Source organism: Diabrotica undecimpunctata, chromosome 7, assembly GCF_040954645.1.
Source record: "Diabrotica undecimpunctata isolate CICGRU chromosome 7, icDiaUnde3, whole genome shotgun sequence".
NCBI classification, from domain to species: Eukaryota; Metazoa; Arthropoda; class Insecta; order Coleoptera; family Chrysomelidae; genus Diabrotica; species Diabrotica undecimpunctata.
In genome coordinates, this window is record NC_092809.1 from 14,539,580 (window position 1) to 14,557,043 (window position 17,464).

The following is a 17,464-nucleotide window of genomic DNA, read 5'->3' on the forward strand; positions in this document are numbered from 1 at the left end:
GTTTCTCTGGCGCAGCCCATTATTTGTTTTAAAATGTTCAGACAGTTCCCCCTGAATTCGTACTCTACAACGTCAAAGAATAAAAAAAAAGAACAGGACCAGATTAAATAAACATGGAACTTCTGAGATATTAAAATCTCTTTCTACACTTAAAATTATACTTACTTGGTCTTAAATCCATGTTCAAATTTCATGAATTAAGTCGTTGATCGAAATTTAACCAAAATTTAATTCATTCTATCGGCGTTTTACGTTGGCAAAAATACTGCCTTGTCGCAAAAAGAGGATCGATAACAAAGAAAAAGAAGTTGATCGATATTTTTATCTTGATATTCTGCGCCGAAAGTTGAAATAAATTATTTCACAAATTTTAATTCCAATTAATAAGCAACATAGACTACTGCAGTTTCATTTATATGTCAGCTAGCTCATCAGATTTAAAACTTCTTAATTCTGTACACAACACTGCACTTCGAATCTGACTTGGAGCCTTCAGGTCGAGCCCCGCAGAAAGTTTATACAGAGAAGCTAATGAACTTCCCCTCTGACTACATCGCGGTCAACTCCTTTTAAAATATTCGTCTCGAATCTCAGCTAATCCCGAAAATCCAACCTATAAATTACTAAGTAATGACCTTTTAAACTCTCTTTCTCCTATTAAACTTCTATCTATCTATCCCACAGTATATTTCACCACATCTGAATAAAATTGATCTTTCAGCCACAACTCCAATATTAATATCACCTAAACCTCCCTGGAATAAATTGAAAGCAGATTTTAATCTCTCGTTAACTAATTATGACAAGCATCGTTAACTAATTATGACAAGCAAATTGTATACACAGATGTTTCTAAGAGTCCGATAGCTGTTGGATGTGCTGTAACTTTAAACACAGATTTAATCATATCTTGTAGTCTCCTGCTCTTCTGCTACATACATACTGCTGAATTATTCTCTATTATCCAAGCTACAAACTTACTATCACCAGCATATAAAAAAGTAGCAATATGTACAGACTCTTTAGCGTCTCACAAAAGTATGTACACGGTACATCCTTTGGGTCAAGCTATTCAAAACTCTTTGGATGGTTTAATCTCACTGGGAGTATCCATAACCATAATCCGGATTCCGTCTCATGTAAGAATCCCTGGTAATGAACTAATCAACCTCTTTGCAAAACAAGCCGCATCTACTAATAAGGAGACTGAAAACATACAATTACATACAGATTTACAGTCGTATTTTAAAAATATCATCCAAATGTCTTGGCAAGATCATTGGAATAAAATCCCTTCCAAGCTTCGTGATATCCATCCCACCGTTAAAAAACTTGAGTTTTCTTCCATGACATGAAAAAACAAAATCTTAATTCACCGATTTAGAATCGGCCATACAAGACTAACTCATAAACATTTAATGACTTCCCAAGATCCACCTACATGTACACACTGTGGTAATATTCTATCTGTTAAACATATTCTCATAGACTGTTTCTATTTTAACAACAACAGAAAAAATAATCTTTTGAGTCGAAACATACAAAATATTCTCTGCTCTCCAGATCAATTCCAAAACCTTATTAATTTCCTTTATGAAACTAGGCTTTACCAGGAAATTTAGAAGAAAAAACGTAGTTTAGAATTTGATAATTAATAATTGTATCAATATTTAATGATTTGGTAAGATAGTTTCGAAACAAATTCAGATTTCTGCTTTAATCTGAACCTTCTATAAATGCAAGGTATAACAGACGTTGATAAAGATGTTAATAGAGACATAAACATCTTTATCAACGTCTGTTATACCTTGCACTTATAGAAGGTTCACATTAAAGCAGAAATCTGAATTTGTTTCGAAACTATCTTACCGATTTTCCTATCAGATGTCGCTATTGCGTCCATAACGAAGCCATTTTATTGTTGCTTCTTAGAAGACAGAAAAGATTATTTTTCACGTTGAGAAAGGCTATGAATAACTGTTCTGATGAGACTTATTAAGTCGAAATACGTATCAACAGATACATAGACGCTTTGTACGTGAAATCAAATCTTTGCTGTCTTTTTCATTTTATTCGGATCTACTCTGTATGAGTACAAGAAACAAATTCGTTAAGGATTTCTGCTTAGTTGATAGACATGTCGTGGAATGTAAATTTTAGATTCCCCATGTCCCTATTAACATCTTTATCAACGTCTGTTATACCTTGAATTTATAGAAGGTTCAGATTAAAGCAGAAATCTGAATTTGTTTCGAAACTATCTTACCGATTTTTCTATCAGATGTCGCTATTGCGTCCATAACGAAGCCATTTTATTGTTGCTTCTTAAAAGACAGAAAAGATTATTTTTCACGTTGAGAACGGCTATGAATAACTGTTCTGATGAGACTTATTAAGTCGAAATACGTATCAACAGATACATAGACGCTTTGTACGTGAAATCCAATCTTTGCTGTCTTTTTCATTCAATTTAATGATTTCTTTATCGATTGTAATGTTACTGTATATTCTTGTAATGTAATGTAATAAAACTGTACCTGCGTCAGTGACCTACGCAGTCGAGACACGTAAAGTTAAACAAAAAAAAAAAAATAAGCAACAAACAAATAATATCGTTTTTCCACAATCTTTCAAAGATATTGTGAATACGTCCCACTATGATAAGGTAATTTATACCGCTGCATCCCGAAACACAGATGGGGTTGGCTGTTTTGCTACTAAAGTTAATACCGTATTAGGACAATACCGAATATCTAACGAATGTAGCGTGTTTTCCGGAAAACTTTTCAGTATTTGAAAAGCTCCTGAATTTTTTTTTGTGCTCTGTGTACCGATTCCTTATCAGCAATTTATTCGTTAGAAAATATTGTCAATCAACATAACAAAAAATACTAGAATCAATCCATCTCCACACTTCTCGATGAACTTCACAGTAACAATAATATGGGTGCCTTCTAATATCGGCATCCAAGGAAATGAGGTAGCTGAAAGCGCTGCAAAAGAATCATTTACATCCAATTTACCCATCTGCAACATACAGCTCCACGTCCACAAAGATATAAAATCAAAATTCAAAAGAAATAACCAAGGCAAGTGGCAAGAACTTTGGAATACCAAAGACAAAGCTAAGAGAAATACAACCTAATGTTAACAGCTATTTATCTCTAACATCATGAACTTTTATTTCGATTTCTTCTTTATTAAAAGAACTTCTGAACTGTTGAAGCCGACTCAAGAGCCGAATAGACTTCTTGAAGAATACACCATTGTTTAACAAAATGTAATTCAAACAATATTGTTATTCTTTAACCACTTAAGTATCTGTAATGTAAATACTCATAACTCTGTACTATTGTAAACCTTTACTCCCGTGTCAATGACCAAAGATATCGTTAATTCGAAATAAAAAAATCAACTTTTCGCAAAGACATAATTTTCAGGTGGATTTAAACAATACAAATCGCACTCCATTACTGGAACGATTCGAAAAACATGTAGCTTTCAAACAAACTTTCGTAGTAGCAGGCGTTTAACAACACTTGGTGTTGTCAAAACACAAAATATACGTAATTTTTCTCGAATTCTTTTAAATATTTGTAGTTTGTTCATTATGCACTAAAATTAAGTTTTTTTTTCAGTTAGCAACTGCATTTTAATCTTAAACCGGAAACTTAACTATGAAAGTAATTATAAGAAAGTTAAAGATTTTTATTATAAATTTCCTATTGGATATTTGAAAATGATTAGTCCATATTTAGCTTCTTTAACTTTATAGTTATGTTTATGTAGATTTTAGCCATTTTTAGTTTATACTTATCTATCTTCGGTCATTCTTTTTCGGGAAAATACGTTTTCACGAGAAAAAAAAATCAAAATGACAATAAATTATTGAGATAAAGCACAAACAGCTTAGCGATAAAGCTTTTCTGGCGTCCCGTCCCGCAGTGAACAGCTTCTCCACGACTTTTGAAACGTCTCTTTCCGCTTATCGTTCCGATTTAATTCAGTTCGTTGAAAACTTCGGTGCGGGATGGACTGTTGCTGGTAAACGTCGTGACGGCCGTAGCACGTGTGTTATTTTTAATCGCCAGCATGTCGACAAAGACTGCATTTGGTGATTTTCGCAAGTTCTGTGGACGAAATGTAATACTTTATGTGGGTTTTTGGTGTTGTATTCAAGGAACGTTTGCACAAGGTACGTCAGCTGTCTCGTTGAAAATCTTATGAACAAAACATGAAATATATATATAAATATATATATATATATATATATATATATATATATATATATATATATATATATATATATATATATATATATATATGTATTTATGTATTATGATATTGTACTTTTAATTAATTTAAACAGTTATTAATTTTATTCAAGTTCAATACATTTATAAAAAAACCTTAATTGATTCAATTAGTCTTCGTCTTCTTATGGTGCCTATCCATTCCGAATGTTGGCAATCAGCATAGCTATCCTAACTTTACTTACAGTTATTCGTAATAGTCCGGTTGTAGACGTATTGAACCACTTCTTTAGGTTTTGAAGCCAAGATATTCGTCTTCTCCCTGGTCCTCTCTTTCCAAATACCTTGCCCTAAAGAATGAGTTGCAATAAGCCATATCTGTGTTAATTTCTCATAACATGGCCAAGCTATTCTAATTTACGCTCTTTGATTATATTAATGTTCTCGAGTTCCTTCGATTCACCCACGAAATTCGTAAGATGCGCATGTAACACCACATCTCGGAGGCCTCAAGCTTTTCTAAAGAAGTTTCAGAGAGCGTCCATGCCTCTACTCCGTATAATAATGAAGAGAATACATAGCATCTGATGATAGAGATTTTGGTACTGTTATTAAGTGGTAAATCGTGACTTCTGAAAAGAGACTTCATCTTTATGAACACTGGTCTTGCTTTCCCTATGCGTTGTTGTATTTCAGTAGAGTAGTTCCATTGACTGTTTATGTTAGTACCAACATATGTGTAGCGTTTACCCTGCAATTGGCTGTTGGTTTTCTTAAAGATGTGCATTTAATATTTTGCGCTTACTAACTACCATGGTACCATGTACTTTGTTTTGTTCGTATTGAGATCCAGCTCATATTCTCGATTTAATCTGATATGCGCAACACTATTGCTTGATTCAGTTAGTATTCTATTCTAATGTATCTCAAAATTTTCAATCACAGAGGCAAATTTTAATTTACTTGTTTAAATATTATCTCAGGACTTTCTCTGGGTTCTGAAATATCTTTACCTTGTAATGGTGTTAAAATATACAGCGGGAGTATAAGGAAAATAAAAGAAAAGTTAAATAAAATTTATTCAAATACCTTTAAAAAAAATTCATTACATCCCTCTGAATTAATTTCTTTTTATTAACGATCCGTTTCAAAATTTCTCTGTGTGGGATTATTCAAAATCACGCCCTGTATATGTATTCTCTTGTAGAACTTGTACGCTAATCGGCTGCCTTAGATCTGCCCCCAAAATCTAACATAGATCTCTCGTACTGAAACAAACTTTTTTACCCTATGATTACTGGGTTTTCCCAATGCAAGTATAAATTGGCTGTACTTACAGATGCTGTTGCTATCAAACCTGCTACCCTCCTCTTAGTCAGCGTACAAGAAACCAAAAATGCTTCCACTTTTCTTTTAAATTAAACACTTTCGAAAAATAAGATTATTTTCTTTCTCATAACAAACTTAACTCAAAAAAAAAGGGAAAACCTTTCGATATATAAATTCTCTCTACTTTGATCTTACGTTATTATTAGTATTATGATATTAGTTTTACGGCACAGGAGCAGGTGATGTTTTTTCCACTTTCAAATAAGCTTCTAACCACGAATTTTCTTTCCAACTTTCTCTTTCTCAACCAATCACGGTCTGCCATTTTCAAACAACCCAAAATTCCATTTATTTCCTTTCTCTGAAATATCTAATTTATATTTTTTTGTTTTTCCCTCTAGCAATCAACAAAACCACTACAATAAATTAAATCTTTCTCTCCTTGTCGGCTCTCGAAAACAATCAGATAGCTAGTTGTTTTCCAAACCATTGTTAACCTTACTTTTTCGTCGAATTCTTTTGAAACGAAATCTTTCTTATTCTACTTAAATGAACTTTCTAAGTAATGTCTTAATCCATTTTTTGATTACAATCTAATATTTGTTCTTTATATACACAAACTACTTTTACCGGAAAGAATCTTTTAATATGCACTGATCACTTTCTTACATCTAGTAATACCAGAAATACAAGTTTTGCCAAAATTTTCTTCTTCTCTGGATTTCAAAAACTTTATGCATATTTGTGAAGCATAACAACTTCCCCGCCTTTGATTTTTATTTACAAAAATTTTATTTTTGTCGATTGGCAAGAAATAGACTAAAAAAATCAAACCATATTTTTCCTCTACACAGCATCTTCCATCCACTTTGTTAAAAAAACAAACATTCTCTGTCTAAATATACGAAAAAAAAACATTGAATGTAGGGTTAATTTATTCATGGTATTATGTGTAAATACCATTTATGTTAAATATTCCCCTGCTGTTTCCAGTCTCTTGTTTGGCACATACACCGTTATTTAGATGTGATACCCTTAAGGCCCGTACCATTACTTTTTCTCCTGAAAGTAAGGGGTCTTTTTTTGTTTGTTTGTTTTGCCTTTGGCCTTTCAATCATTATCCTATCACATTAATGATCAAATTTATATTTTATTAATAATTTAATATTTAGTTTGACTTTGACGGGTCTGTCAGAAGTAAACAACGTATGCTTTGTTGATGCGTTAGCAGGTGGCGCTACTAGCAAACATAATAATTTATTGAATTATTTTAATATATTATAATTTGTTTAAAACTACTTTATTGAATTTTAAAAATATTATTTAAATTTTAAAAATATAGAAAACATAGTACGAAGCTTCGCTCTAGTCTACAGTACCAGCTACTGTACCTACCACCTTTTTTTTAAGCCAGTTTTGATATCATCATTAGACAACCCCAAGGATTACGGGAAATTTTAACATATTAGGCTAATGTTACGAATGCTTTTGATATCTAAAAATAAGTCTTGTTTCGATTAATCAGTGATTTTTGTAATATCTATATATACAAGGATTTCCACAGTTTTCACTGTATTCCTTCACTCAACCGTTTTCTCCAATTTTTCCTGTTTAGCCAGTCCCCTTCCTGTAGGTTTCTTCTACTCATTGCTACGTCCACTTCATCTCTGAAAGATCTTCGGGGTCTGCCTCTCTTTCTTCTTCCTATCGGGCTCCACTCTGTTATTCTATTTATCCACCGATTTTGGTCTGCTCTTCTGACATGTCCGTACCAGGTTAACCTCTTCTGTTCGATGTAGTCTATTATGTCGGAGTTCATTCCCATTCTCCTCTTAATCTCCATGTTATTTATTCTATCTCTTCTTGTTACTCTGCAGCTTCTCCTTATTAATTCCATCTCTGTTGCTCTTATTTTGTTTTTGGTTTTCTTATTTATTGTCCAATTTTCAAACCCATAAGTGAGGATACTTCTTGTCATGGTATTATATATTTTTTTCTTTGTTTTCATGCTGATGTTCTTATCCCATAGTACCGGGTTCAATTTTCGTATGCAGTCTCTTGTTTATCCTAGTCTATTTTTTATATCTTCCTCCGTTGTTCCTTTATTTGATATTATGAAGCCTAAATACTTATACTTGTCTGTTCCTTTGATTTGTTTACCTTCGTCTATTTCCAGCTGTTTTATTTCTGTATTCTCCGTTGTTAGGTATTCAGTTTTCTTTAGGTTTATTTCCATCCCATTCTTTGTATATTCCTGCTCCAGTTTTCTCATCATAAAACTGAGGTCATCCTCGTCTTGTGCGACCACTATTTGGTCGTCGGCAAAACTTAGCGTATATAGATATTCGTTCCTTACAGGTATACCCATTCCTTCGCACTTTCTTTTCCATGGTTTCAGGGTTTTTTCCAGGAATATTTTGAACAGGGTGGGGGATGTGGAGCAACCCTGTAGTAGTCCCTTTGTCGTCTTAAATGGACTGCATATTCTATTGCCCGTTTTGATAGCTACTTCGTTATTCTTGTAGAGTGCTTTTACCGCGTTTATTAATCTTCGTGGAACTTCGATGTCTTCCATTGCTTCCCATAGCTTGGTTCTAGGTATTGAGTCATATGCCTTCTTAAGATCAACAAAAGGCAGATGGACGGATCTATTTTTGGCCATTCTTTTTTCTATTAGTTGTTCGACCGTGTAAATGTGATCTAAGCATGCTTTCCCCGCTGTGAAACCTGCCTGGTCTTCTCCGATTTTATCTTGTATATATATTTCTAATTTTTCCTTTATGGTCTTTCCATACAGTCTGCCTATAGACGATATAATGCTGATTCCCCGATAGTTTTCGCAGTTTTTTCTATTTCCTTTCTTGTATATTGATGTCATATATGCTTGGGTCCATTCTGCCGGTAAGTCTTCTCCATTCAGTGCTCTCTCAAATGTTTTATGTATCATACGGAATAACTTTTCCGATCCGTTTTTTATCAATTCATTTGGTATTCCGCCGGGACCTTCTGCTTTTTTGTTCTTTAGAGTTTTGATCGTTCTTTTTACCTCAGCTAGGCTTAATTCGATTTCGTCATGTGTGTAGATTTCTATTCCGTCTATTTCTGATTCTTTGAATTCGGGGCGGTCTTCGGTTAGCAATTTTTTATAGTATTCTTGCCATTCGTTTTCTTTGATTTGACCGATCTAAGATTTGATTTTCAGCAAAACTTCAGTTTTAAAAATCCTACATCTCGAGCATTTTACCAAAAAATATAGAATTTAGAAGAGAAGATTAACGTATGTTGTGGAAAAATTGGTAATCATTTTTTAGGGCCATGCTTTAATTTAAATTTTCGGGCCATGCTTTAACACTCTGTATCTTTCTTAATATCAACATTTTAAGTAAGTTGGCATAAATCGTAATATTTTAAAGTGTAGAATCTACTGTTTCTTTTTGTACAATTACTTAAGGACCACCATGTATGTAGCAATGCATAATACGATAATAATAGTAAGCGTGAAATCAAAAATTTAAGGTGGGTATGAAAACAAGCAACGAAAGGTGGAAACCATGGGGTAAAAGTTAATAAAGATATTGTACTACAAAGATATATTGTAAAAAAACCTAATATATATTTTGAATGAAAAGATATATCAGAGAAAAACTTGAAGTAAAACAATTTTGATGGAGCACTAACTTGTTTTTGCATTATCAGAAATCGTTAGATTAGTCCCACTTTTGTAATAAATGTTATTCTATATAGATAAACATTACGAAATATTTATTTATACATTAAATATTTTTATACAAAGTTTAACATATTGGAAATAAAAGAATAGCTTAATGAGATAAACTCATCAAAACTGATGGACATAAAAATTGGTTAAATGGGAACATTTATATATGTATTGAATATGGGCGATAAGATGTTGATATATTACATTTTGTAGAATTATTACTGGAAAATTTAATATCTTGAAAATATACACTAGTATTAGATATCTTAGTCGAAATGTGTACTCTAAAAGTTAAAATGGTGAATTAGCGGGTAGCACAAGAGAAGTCATTATGGAGACAACTAAGAGATATGTATGTTTAACAATAAATTTAGAAAAAATAGATAAATATGATAATATTATAGATCTTGTTTAATGCAAGCATCACCGGAACCAAGCATAATCTAATTTATAATTATATCATAATCTAATCATCTTTGAGATGATTTAAGATTCATCTTTGAGAATGGGTCCATAATTGATAGGACAAACACAGCCCTTGAACTAGTTAGGATGTGGCTAGAGGAGAGAGAACTGACGATAGCCACACAGTACAAGGAGGCCATAATCTTGAAGGATCCAAGAGCGATAGGACATATCTCCTTTACTCTGACAGGAAAAAAATATCCTACCCATCAAGAAAGTCAAATATCTGGGCGTAATACTGGGCACCAAACAGACCTTCGGTGAACACATGATATATACTGCGAAAAAAGCCGATCAAAGAACATCAGCGCTAATAAAGATCACCATCGCCAAACATAGGAGGTCCGGGGAGAGGTAGAAGGAAAATTCCCTTTGAGGTGAACCACACCACCATACTATCCGCAGCACCAGTATGGTAGCAGGTAATGCATAAACAAGAATATAGAAGAATTCTGGAAAAAGCTTAGAGGAAAGCCCAGCTGAGGGTCTATAGACCCTAGGGCATATAAGACGACTTCAACAATTGCCTTACAAGTGATAGCAGGGGTGCTACCAAATCACCTCTTCTCATTGCACCGTCTCCTTTCGAAGTTTGGCGATCCAAATGGCAATTGTAGTTTTGGAAACTGCTGCGCGAAAGATCTCTGCGGATGAGCGGTCGAACCATCTCCTCAGGTCTTTCAGCCACGAGTTCTGGCGTCTTCCTACTGATCTTTTGCCCTTTACTTTTCCTTCCAGTATAACTTGAAGTAATTCATATCTTTCGCCTCTCAGCACATGACCCAAGTATTGCATTTTCCTCTCTTTGATTATTCTTAGTAATTCTTTTTGTTTACACATGCGACGAAGTACCTCAACATTAGTAACTCTTTGTACCCATGGAATCCTCATTATTCGTCTGTATATATACATCTCAAAGGCATCTATTCTTTTTTCTATTTCAGAGTCCATTGTCCAAATTTCACAGCCATACAGTAAGACAGAAAAAACGTAACATCTGATTATTCGGATTCTAAGCTGTAGACTAAGGTCTGATCTTTTTGAATGCATGAAAATGTTTTCATGCTCATGAATGTTTTCCTTGCTTGTTCGATTCTTGATAGGATTTCTTTTTTTGGATTACACTGACTATTGATATTTGTTCCCAAATATTTTATGGAATTTACTTGTTCTATTATTTGACCCTTGGCATACACCTGCACGTTTATTGGTGTCTTTGAAAATACTAAAGCTTTAGTTTTGGAAACGTTTAGATGTAAACCGAACATTTCGCTGTGGTGAACTACCGCATTTATTATATTTTGTAGTTCTTTTGCGTTGCTTGCTATTAAGACGGTATCATCAGCATATCTGATGTTGTCTATGCTGATTCCGTTAATCTTAATTCCGCCTTGGACCTCGTCTAATGCTTCTCTGAATATAGACTCCGAATACAAATTAAAGAGTAGCGGTGATAAGACGCAACCCTGTCACACTCTTCGTCGGATTTGTATCTCTTCGGATGTTGTGTGCTCTATTTCAATTGTTGCCGTTTGGTGCCAGTATAGTTCTGAGATAATTCGCAAGTTTTGTTCGTCAACTCCAGTTGAAAGAAAAGAAAAAGAGCCTCTCGTGTTCCCAATCCGTTTCGAAATCCGAATTGAGTGTCACTCATCTGGAACTTGCACTTCTTGTAAATTCGTGTATGGATAATTCTGAGAAAAGTTTTAAGGACATGAGACATCAAGCTTAATATTCGATAATCATCGCATTGTGAGGAATTCGATTTTTTTGGTAATGCTACGAATGTTGATTTTAGCCAGTCTGTTGGTATTTTACCTGTGTCATATATCTTATTGAATAGTGCTGTTATTAAATCTAGGCTTTTACTTTCGTTATCTGCAATTAGTTTAAGTATTTCGACATTGATATTGTCTGGACCGGTTTCTTTTCCATCTTTTTGAGATTTTACTGCGTGAATCACTTCTTCTTTGGTTATTTCTGGGCCTTTTTCATTTATTCGATTATCTGTGGATGGTGGAGAACAAGGTCTATCGTCGTCAAAAAGAGTTTGTATGTATTCTTTCCATCTCTCTAGTTTGTCTTCTGTACCCATAATTATTTCGTTATTATCATTTTTTAATATTGTTGCTTGTCTCTTTTTCTGTCTACCTGTCACCAATTCACCTACTAGTGAGAAAAAGAGCAATCACGTACGGCCTGAGTAAAAACGACAAATCAGACGAGAGAGGTGTGACCATCGCGAAATGGCAAGAAGAGTGAGAAAACGAACGTAGGGCTGAATGGACAAGAACACTCATACCAAACATGAGATACTGGGTAGAACACGGCCATAATGAGACTAACTACTTCTTCGCACAGTTTCTTACAGGGCACTGCTCTTTCAGAGCCTACCTAGTAAGGATAGGGAAGCAAGAAGATGACAACTGCGTTGCCTGCGGGATTAACGACACGGCGAAACACTGTGTGTTCGATTGCAAAAGGTTCACGAACGAGAGGGTAGTAGAAGTTAGGGCGAATAACATAATGGAAGTGGCGGGAAGAGGAGAAAATGAGTACAAAGAAATCCTGGGGACAATAACTAGAATAATAAAAAGGAAAGAGATCCTAGAAAGGAACGACAACAGGCATAAACGCTAAAGGGAAAAACGAAAGAAAAGGAAGAGGCGCATGTGTGTTAGGACGGTCTAAACAAATCTAGATGTGCGTGAAGGTAGTTTTAGTTGGTAGGCAGGGCATCATGGACGCACACGAATGCACGACTTTCAAGAAGGGAAATGCAGTTGGGCCTATCCTTTTACTCTGAATGCAACACACGTCTTTAGAAGATTTTTAAACCATCAATAAAAAAAATAGCATAATCTAATTAATAGTTAGATAACATATAAGATTTAACACATTAAATATCTAAACAACAAACTATGTTATGGTAAAGAAATTAACCAAGTCCCTACTCAGTAGGTTTAGCAATCCTTTTAAGCCCGTTTAAAGTAGGCTTGTCAATCATACATTGTTTAACTTGTTTTCTTTGGTCCTTTTCTAGTTAAGGGTTAAAATGATTACTAATAACTTTAGGCAAAAAGGTAAAAATGTAATTCTTAAATATCGTCCAAACATGAAGTTCCCCCTGCAGCGTAATGTGAAGTTACACTCTAATCGAATCAAAATTTACAGGACTGTCTGAATTTTTACCAGAATTCGATGATAAATTGGTAAGGCAGTTTTTACAGCTTTACAACAAGGAAACAAAGATACAAAATCACACATGTTAAGTCCAACGAATGTCTCCCGCTTATTTCCCACTTCCAGTGGTTAGCATACAAAGATCTAATCTACTTTGGTGGCCATAAAGAAAAACGATTTTATAATATCGTTTTCTACAATACAATATAATATTTTTAAGGTCTTTTTTTTTGGTGGCTTGAATTTTTAGTTTGTCCCTCCATACGGTCCGAATAATCTTCATTTCAGCCTGATTTTTAACACTCACAGAAAATGCTGTTTAAGTTTAATATTTTTTAAAATTTAAATAATGAAACTTTAAGCTTTATCCTTAAAATTAAAGTAATTACGTTTCTTAATCCTTATAAACAAATTTGCTGCAAATTAAAAAAAAATTCTACCTAAATTTTACCTAACCGCCCTAGGATAACTTTTTTTTAAATCGTGTAAAATTGTCAGCTTTTCCAACATAAAAAATATTTCATCAGTAACTTTGTAAAACGATTTTTGGTTATAAAAATTATTGTTTTTTAACTTATTTGGTGCACATTAAAAGTAAATCACCTTTCACAAGATACCAGTTGCCTCTGGGATAAATAATTAATATAACTTTTAAAATAATTAATGTATCGCGCTGCAGACCATATAGTTACAAACGAAAAAGAGGAAGGCCACAAATGAGATGGTCAGATGACTTGAAGAAACACGCAGGCCCGAAGTGGATACAAACTGCCTACAATAGAGAGACGGGGAGGAAGGAAGAGAAGGCCTATGTCCAAAATTGGACAGCAAGGGCTGTATAGATAGATAGATAGAATATATCGCGCTAAAATTTTGAGAGTTAGTTAAGCACTATTCTTGTCCATATTGGAAGATCTTTGATATCAGTTATTGTTGATAGAATTTTGATCTTTTAATTTTTGATACCTATTTAATTTGTTAGTTTGTAACCTATGTTTGTGTACCATAACCCTGTTATGTAGACATTGCTGTGTTTGTTCAATATGTATCATGTATCAATACTGTGTATGTTGAACATTCATATTATATTTTGCCAACTCATTCGACATTTGTTCAGAGAATCGATTAATGTATGGTAATGATATATCGTCGTCGTCACGGCAAAACTCACAATTTTTATGGTGACCTGCTTATAATTACCAAGTTCTCGGGAAGAACCGCGTTGAGAATTTAAATCTCGACGTTTTGGCACCCATTTTGGAGCCATTATCAACAGAGATATGGTTCCATTCAAGTTCGGAGTCTCAATCTGCCAACTCCGCTCACTCGTGACGTCCTCGTGAAGAACAGCGTTGAGAATTTAAAACTCGCTATAATAAATAATTTGTGAGCTCACAAAGCTAGTACAAATATTACAAACATGTACAAACATACCAAAACGCCACAATGCGTGTAAAACTACATGATACCACCAGAGAAATTCATATCAAGCGAGGTGTGAGACAGGGCGACACTCTCTCACCTAAATTATTTATAACGGTCCTCAAATACGCCTTTAAAATGCTAAAGTGGGAAAATAGAGGAATAAAAATAGATAGAGAAATGCTCAATCATCTGCGTTTTGCCGACGACATAGTACATATTACCGAAGATCTGGGTGAAGCACAACAAATGGTACAAAAATTAGAAAACGTATCTTCAACAATAGGTCTATAAATGAACATCAGTAAGACCAAATTTGTGACAAATTTAGTTCCCAGCGAACACCTAATCATTCAAAATCAAGTGGTAGAATTGACAGAAAAGTACATATATCTTGGTCATGAAATCGGAATAGGCAAGGACAACCAGACCTGCGAATTTCAACGATGAATAACATTTGCTTGGGCGGCGTATGGTTCGCTAAGAGACATCTTTAAGAGCAACATCCCGATAGCTATGAAACGGAAGACATTTGACCAATGCCGTTCTTCCTATTATGACATACGGAGCAGAAACTCTCACGCTCACAAAAACAACAGCACTTAAAATGCTAGCGGCACAAAGGCGCATGGAAAGATCAATTCTCGGCGTGACAAAAAAAGACAAAATAAGGAATCAAGACTTAAGGAAAAGAACAGGTATCAGTGATGTCGTCGAACGTATAGCCAAGCTGAAATGGAATTGGGCAGGTCACATAGCGAGACTGAAAGACACAAGATGGACCAAAAAACTAATTGACTGGCGCCCACGAGAAGACAAACGCAGCAGAGGACGACCACCAACACGCTGGATAAACGACATTAGACGAATATCCCAGAAATGGCAACAAGAAGCACAGAACCGTGAAGAGTGGCGAAAAATGGGAGAGAACAGAGACCTCTTCTGTCCAGCAGTGGACAGAAGAAATTGCATATAAATAATTAATTGTTTTTTATTTATACCAGAGCGACTAACCCAGGACTTAATAAAGTGTATATATATATATATATATATATATATATATATATATATATATATATATATATATATATATATGTGGGAGTTACGCGGGAGTTGTATGTGCTTTCTGTAGTTTTTCGGGGGGTTTGACTCCGCGTTGAATAATTTTGGTTTTGATAAAAACCATTATTTTGACGACGTTTCGGCAAGCTCGCACTTGCCATTGTCAAGTCAGGTAGTAGCGCTTCTTTATAACAGCATTACATCTCATAGAGATGTAATGCTTGAAATTAACTGAAATGAACTTAACATTTAGATGAAAATTATCGACCTTTACAATGAGATGAATGGGACTTTTGGATGACACCACTGATTGACTAATCTTTCTTGTAGTATTTTTTAGATTCTTTAAGTATAATTTACTTTAAAGGAATTAAATAGTCCTGCACTACGTACCAGTTTCGAATAATACAAATTAAGAAAAGAAATATTTGCATATTAACTTCACCAAAACAAAAGATTTCTACAGCCTGCTTTCTTAAAATGGCGACCTATTTACTTCTCACAATTTACTCGTTAAAACTTTTGTACCAATTAAAATTTATACATACTTGAACTCATTCATCAATTAAGATAAATTAAGGGAGCAGTTGAAATTATCAAGAAGCCAGCGACTATATTTAGAACCGTTTTAATCTCTAAGAGGACAATCTCCAGTTTATCTCTTAGCTTTTTAATACTTTTATTGCAACCGATGTATATTAAACTTATTAACAATATATTCAATAATCGTTGTTCTATTTCACTTACTATTATGTAAATGTGAACGCCTATGCAATAAATAGTATCTTATGGAATAATCAACAAACAAGAAATATTGATTTACATATGTTATACAGTAAAAAAACTTTTTAGCTGATTATTAATTAAAAGTTATTAAATAGAAAACGTAATCTATTAAAAAATGTTCTGTTAATTTTGTTTCACTATTATCAAATACTATTTGTCATACATTCGAGTAATACCTGACTTAGAATTGATATTATTGTAAAATTTATGGATAAATTTTGTAATATTTATAGAGTACAAGATGTCTTTAACGTTAAATATGAGACTGGCATTGAAAAAAGATTGTAAAACACTCACAAAATATGTATTTGAAGATAAGTCCAACTTAACACCCCTTCCGCTCCAGGCCATTTTTTGACGTAGGGAGCTGTATAGCAGCAAAAGTTTTTAATTAAAAACGTTTGAAGCAATCTGAATTTATATGACAATTTATAGTGTTTACCAGAATATCCACATAAGGATATTTGGGTATACCAGTATATCCACCCTTGGATATCAATTGTACTACCAAAATATCCACATAAAAGTTGGCGGATATTACTTTTAAATTATTTGCAATACTTTCTCATGCATCGAATTTTTTATTGCTGGGTATGTTTGGCTTTACATAAAATTGAATGTTGTTCATATTCGTCGATTAACTGCAAGCACTGTTCGTTACTCCACTCGATTCTTAAAAAAAAATTCGAATTCGAACTAAAACCAATATGAACAGTTTACGGGCACAACCACTACATTCACAAATACCGTCCAAAATTACCAAAACGCGTAAATATTCTTTGATGTCGTCCAGAAACCGACTACTGACGGATATAATTCGTGCGAGTTAACTGTATGTGGACACACGTACAGACCAAGGTTTTTGGGAATAACAGCAATAGTGGATAGAATAATAGGTACTGTCCGGGTACTTCCCATTCTCCATTGTCTACTGATTTGTATTTCTATATCTCTGTACTTGGCGAACTTTTCTTTGTATTTAACACGAAAATTATGGGTGTTAAGTATCGCCACATCAATAAGTGTTTGCCTAGTAAGTTTATTAACTGGTATAAGATCCGGTCTATTATGTGCCTTGGTTGGTCTGTGAGCATAGCGCTATCCCCGTATAGCTTGTAGTTGTCATTTGAAAGCATTCTGTCAGGGGCGTATTGATAATAAAGAAGATGGTCGGTTTGGAGAAGTCCCAGTTTGGCAGCTAGTTCTTGGTAGATAATCTTTCCTACTGAGTCATGGCGTTCTTTGT

At 34.1% G+C, this 17,464-nt stretch overlaps 1 protein-coding gene across 1 annotated transcript in view; it reads left to right on the forward strand.

The window, feature by feature from the left end:
• The first annotated feature begins 4,015 nt into the window (after positions 1-4,015).
• Reck (Reversion-inducing-cysteine-rich protein with kazal motifs) overlaps positions 4,016-17,464 on the forward strand; it is a 212,665-nt gene continuing 199,216 nt past the window's right edge. The window contains exon 1 of the mRNA XM_072536786.1: positions 4,016-4,195. Coding sequence (XP_072392887.1) covers positions 4,093-4,195 — 103 coding nt within the window. The 5' untranslated portion in view covers positions 4,016-4,092. The remainder of the gene's footprint in view (positions 4,196-17,464) is intronic.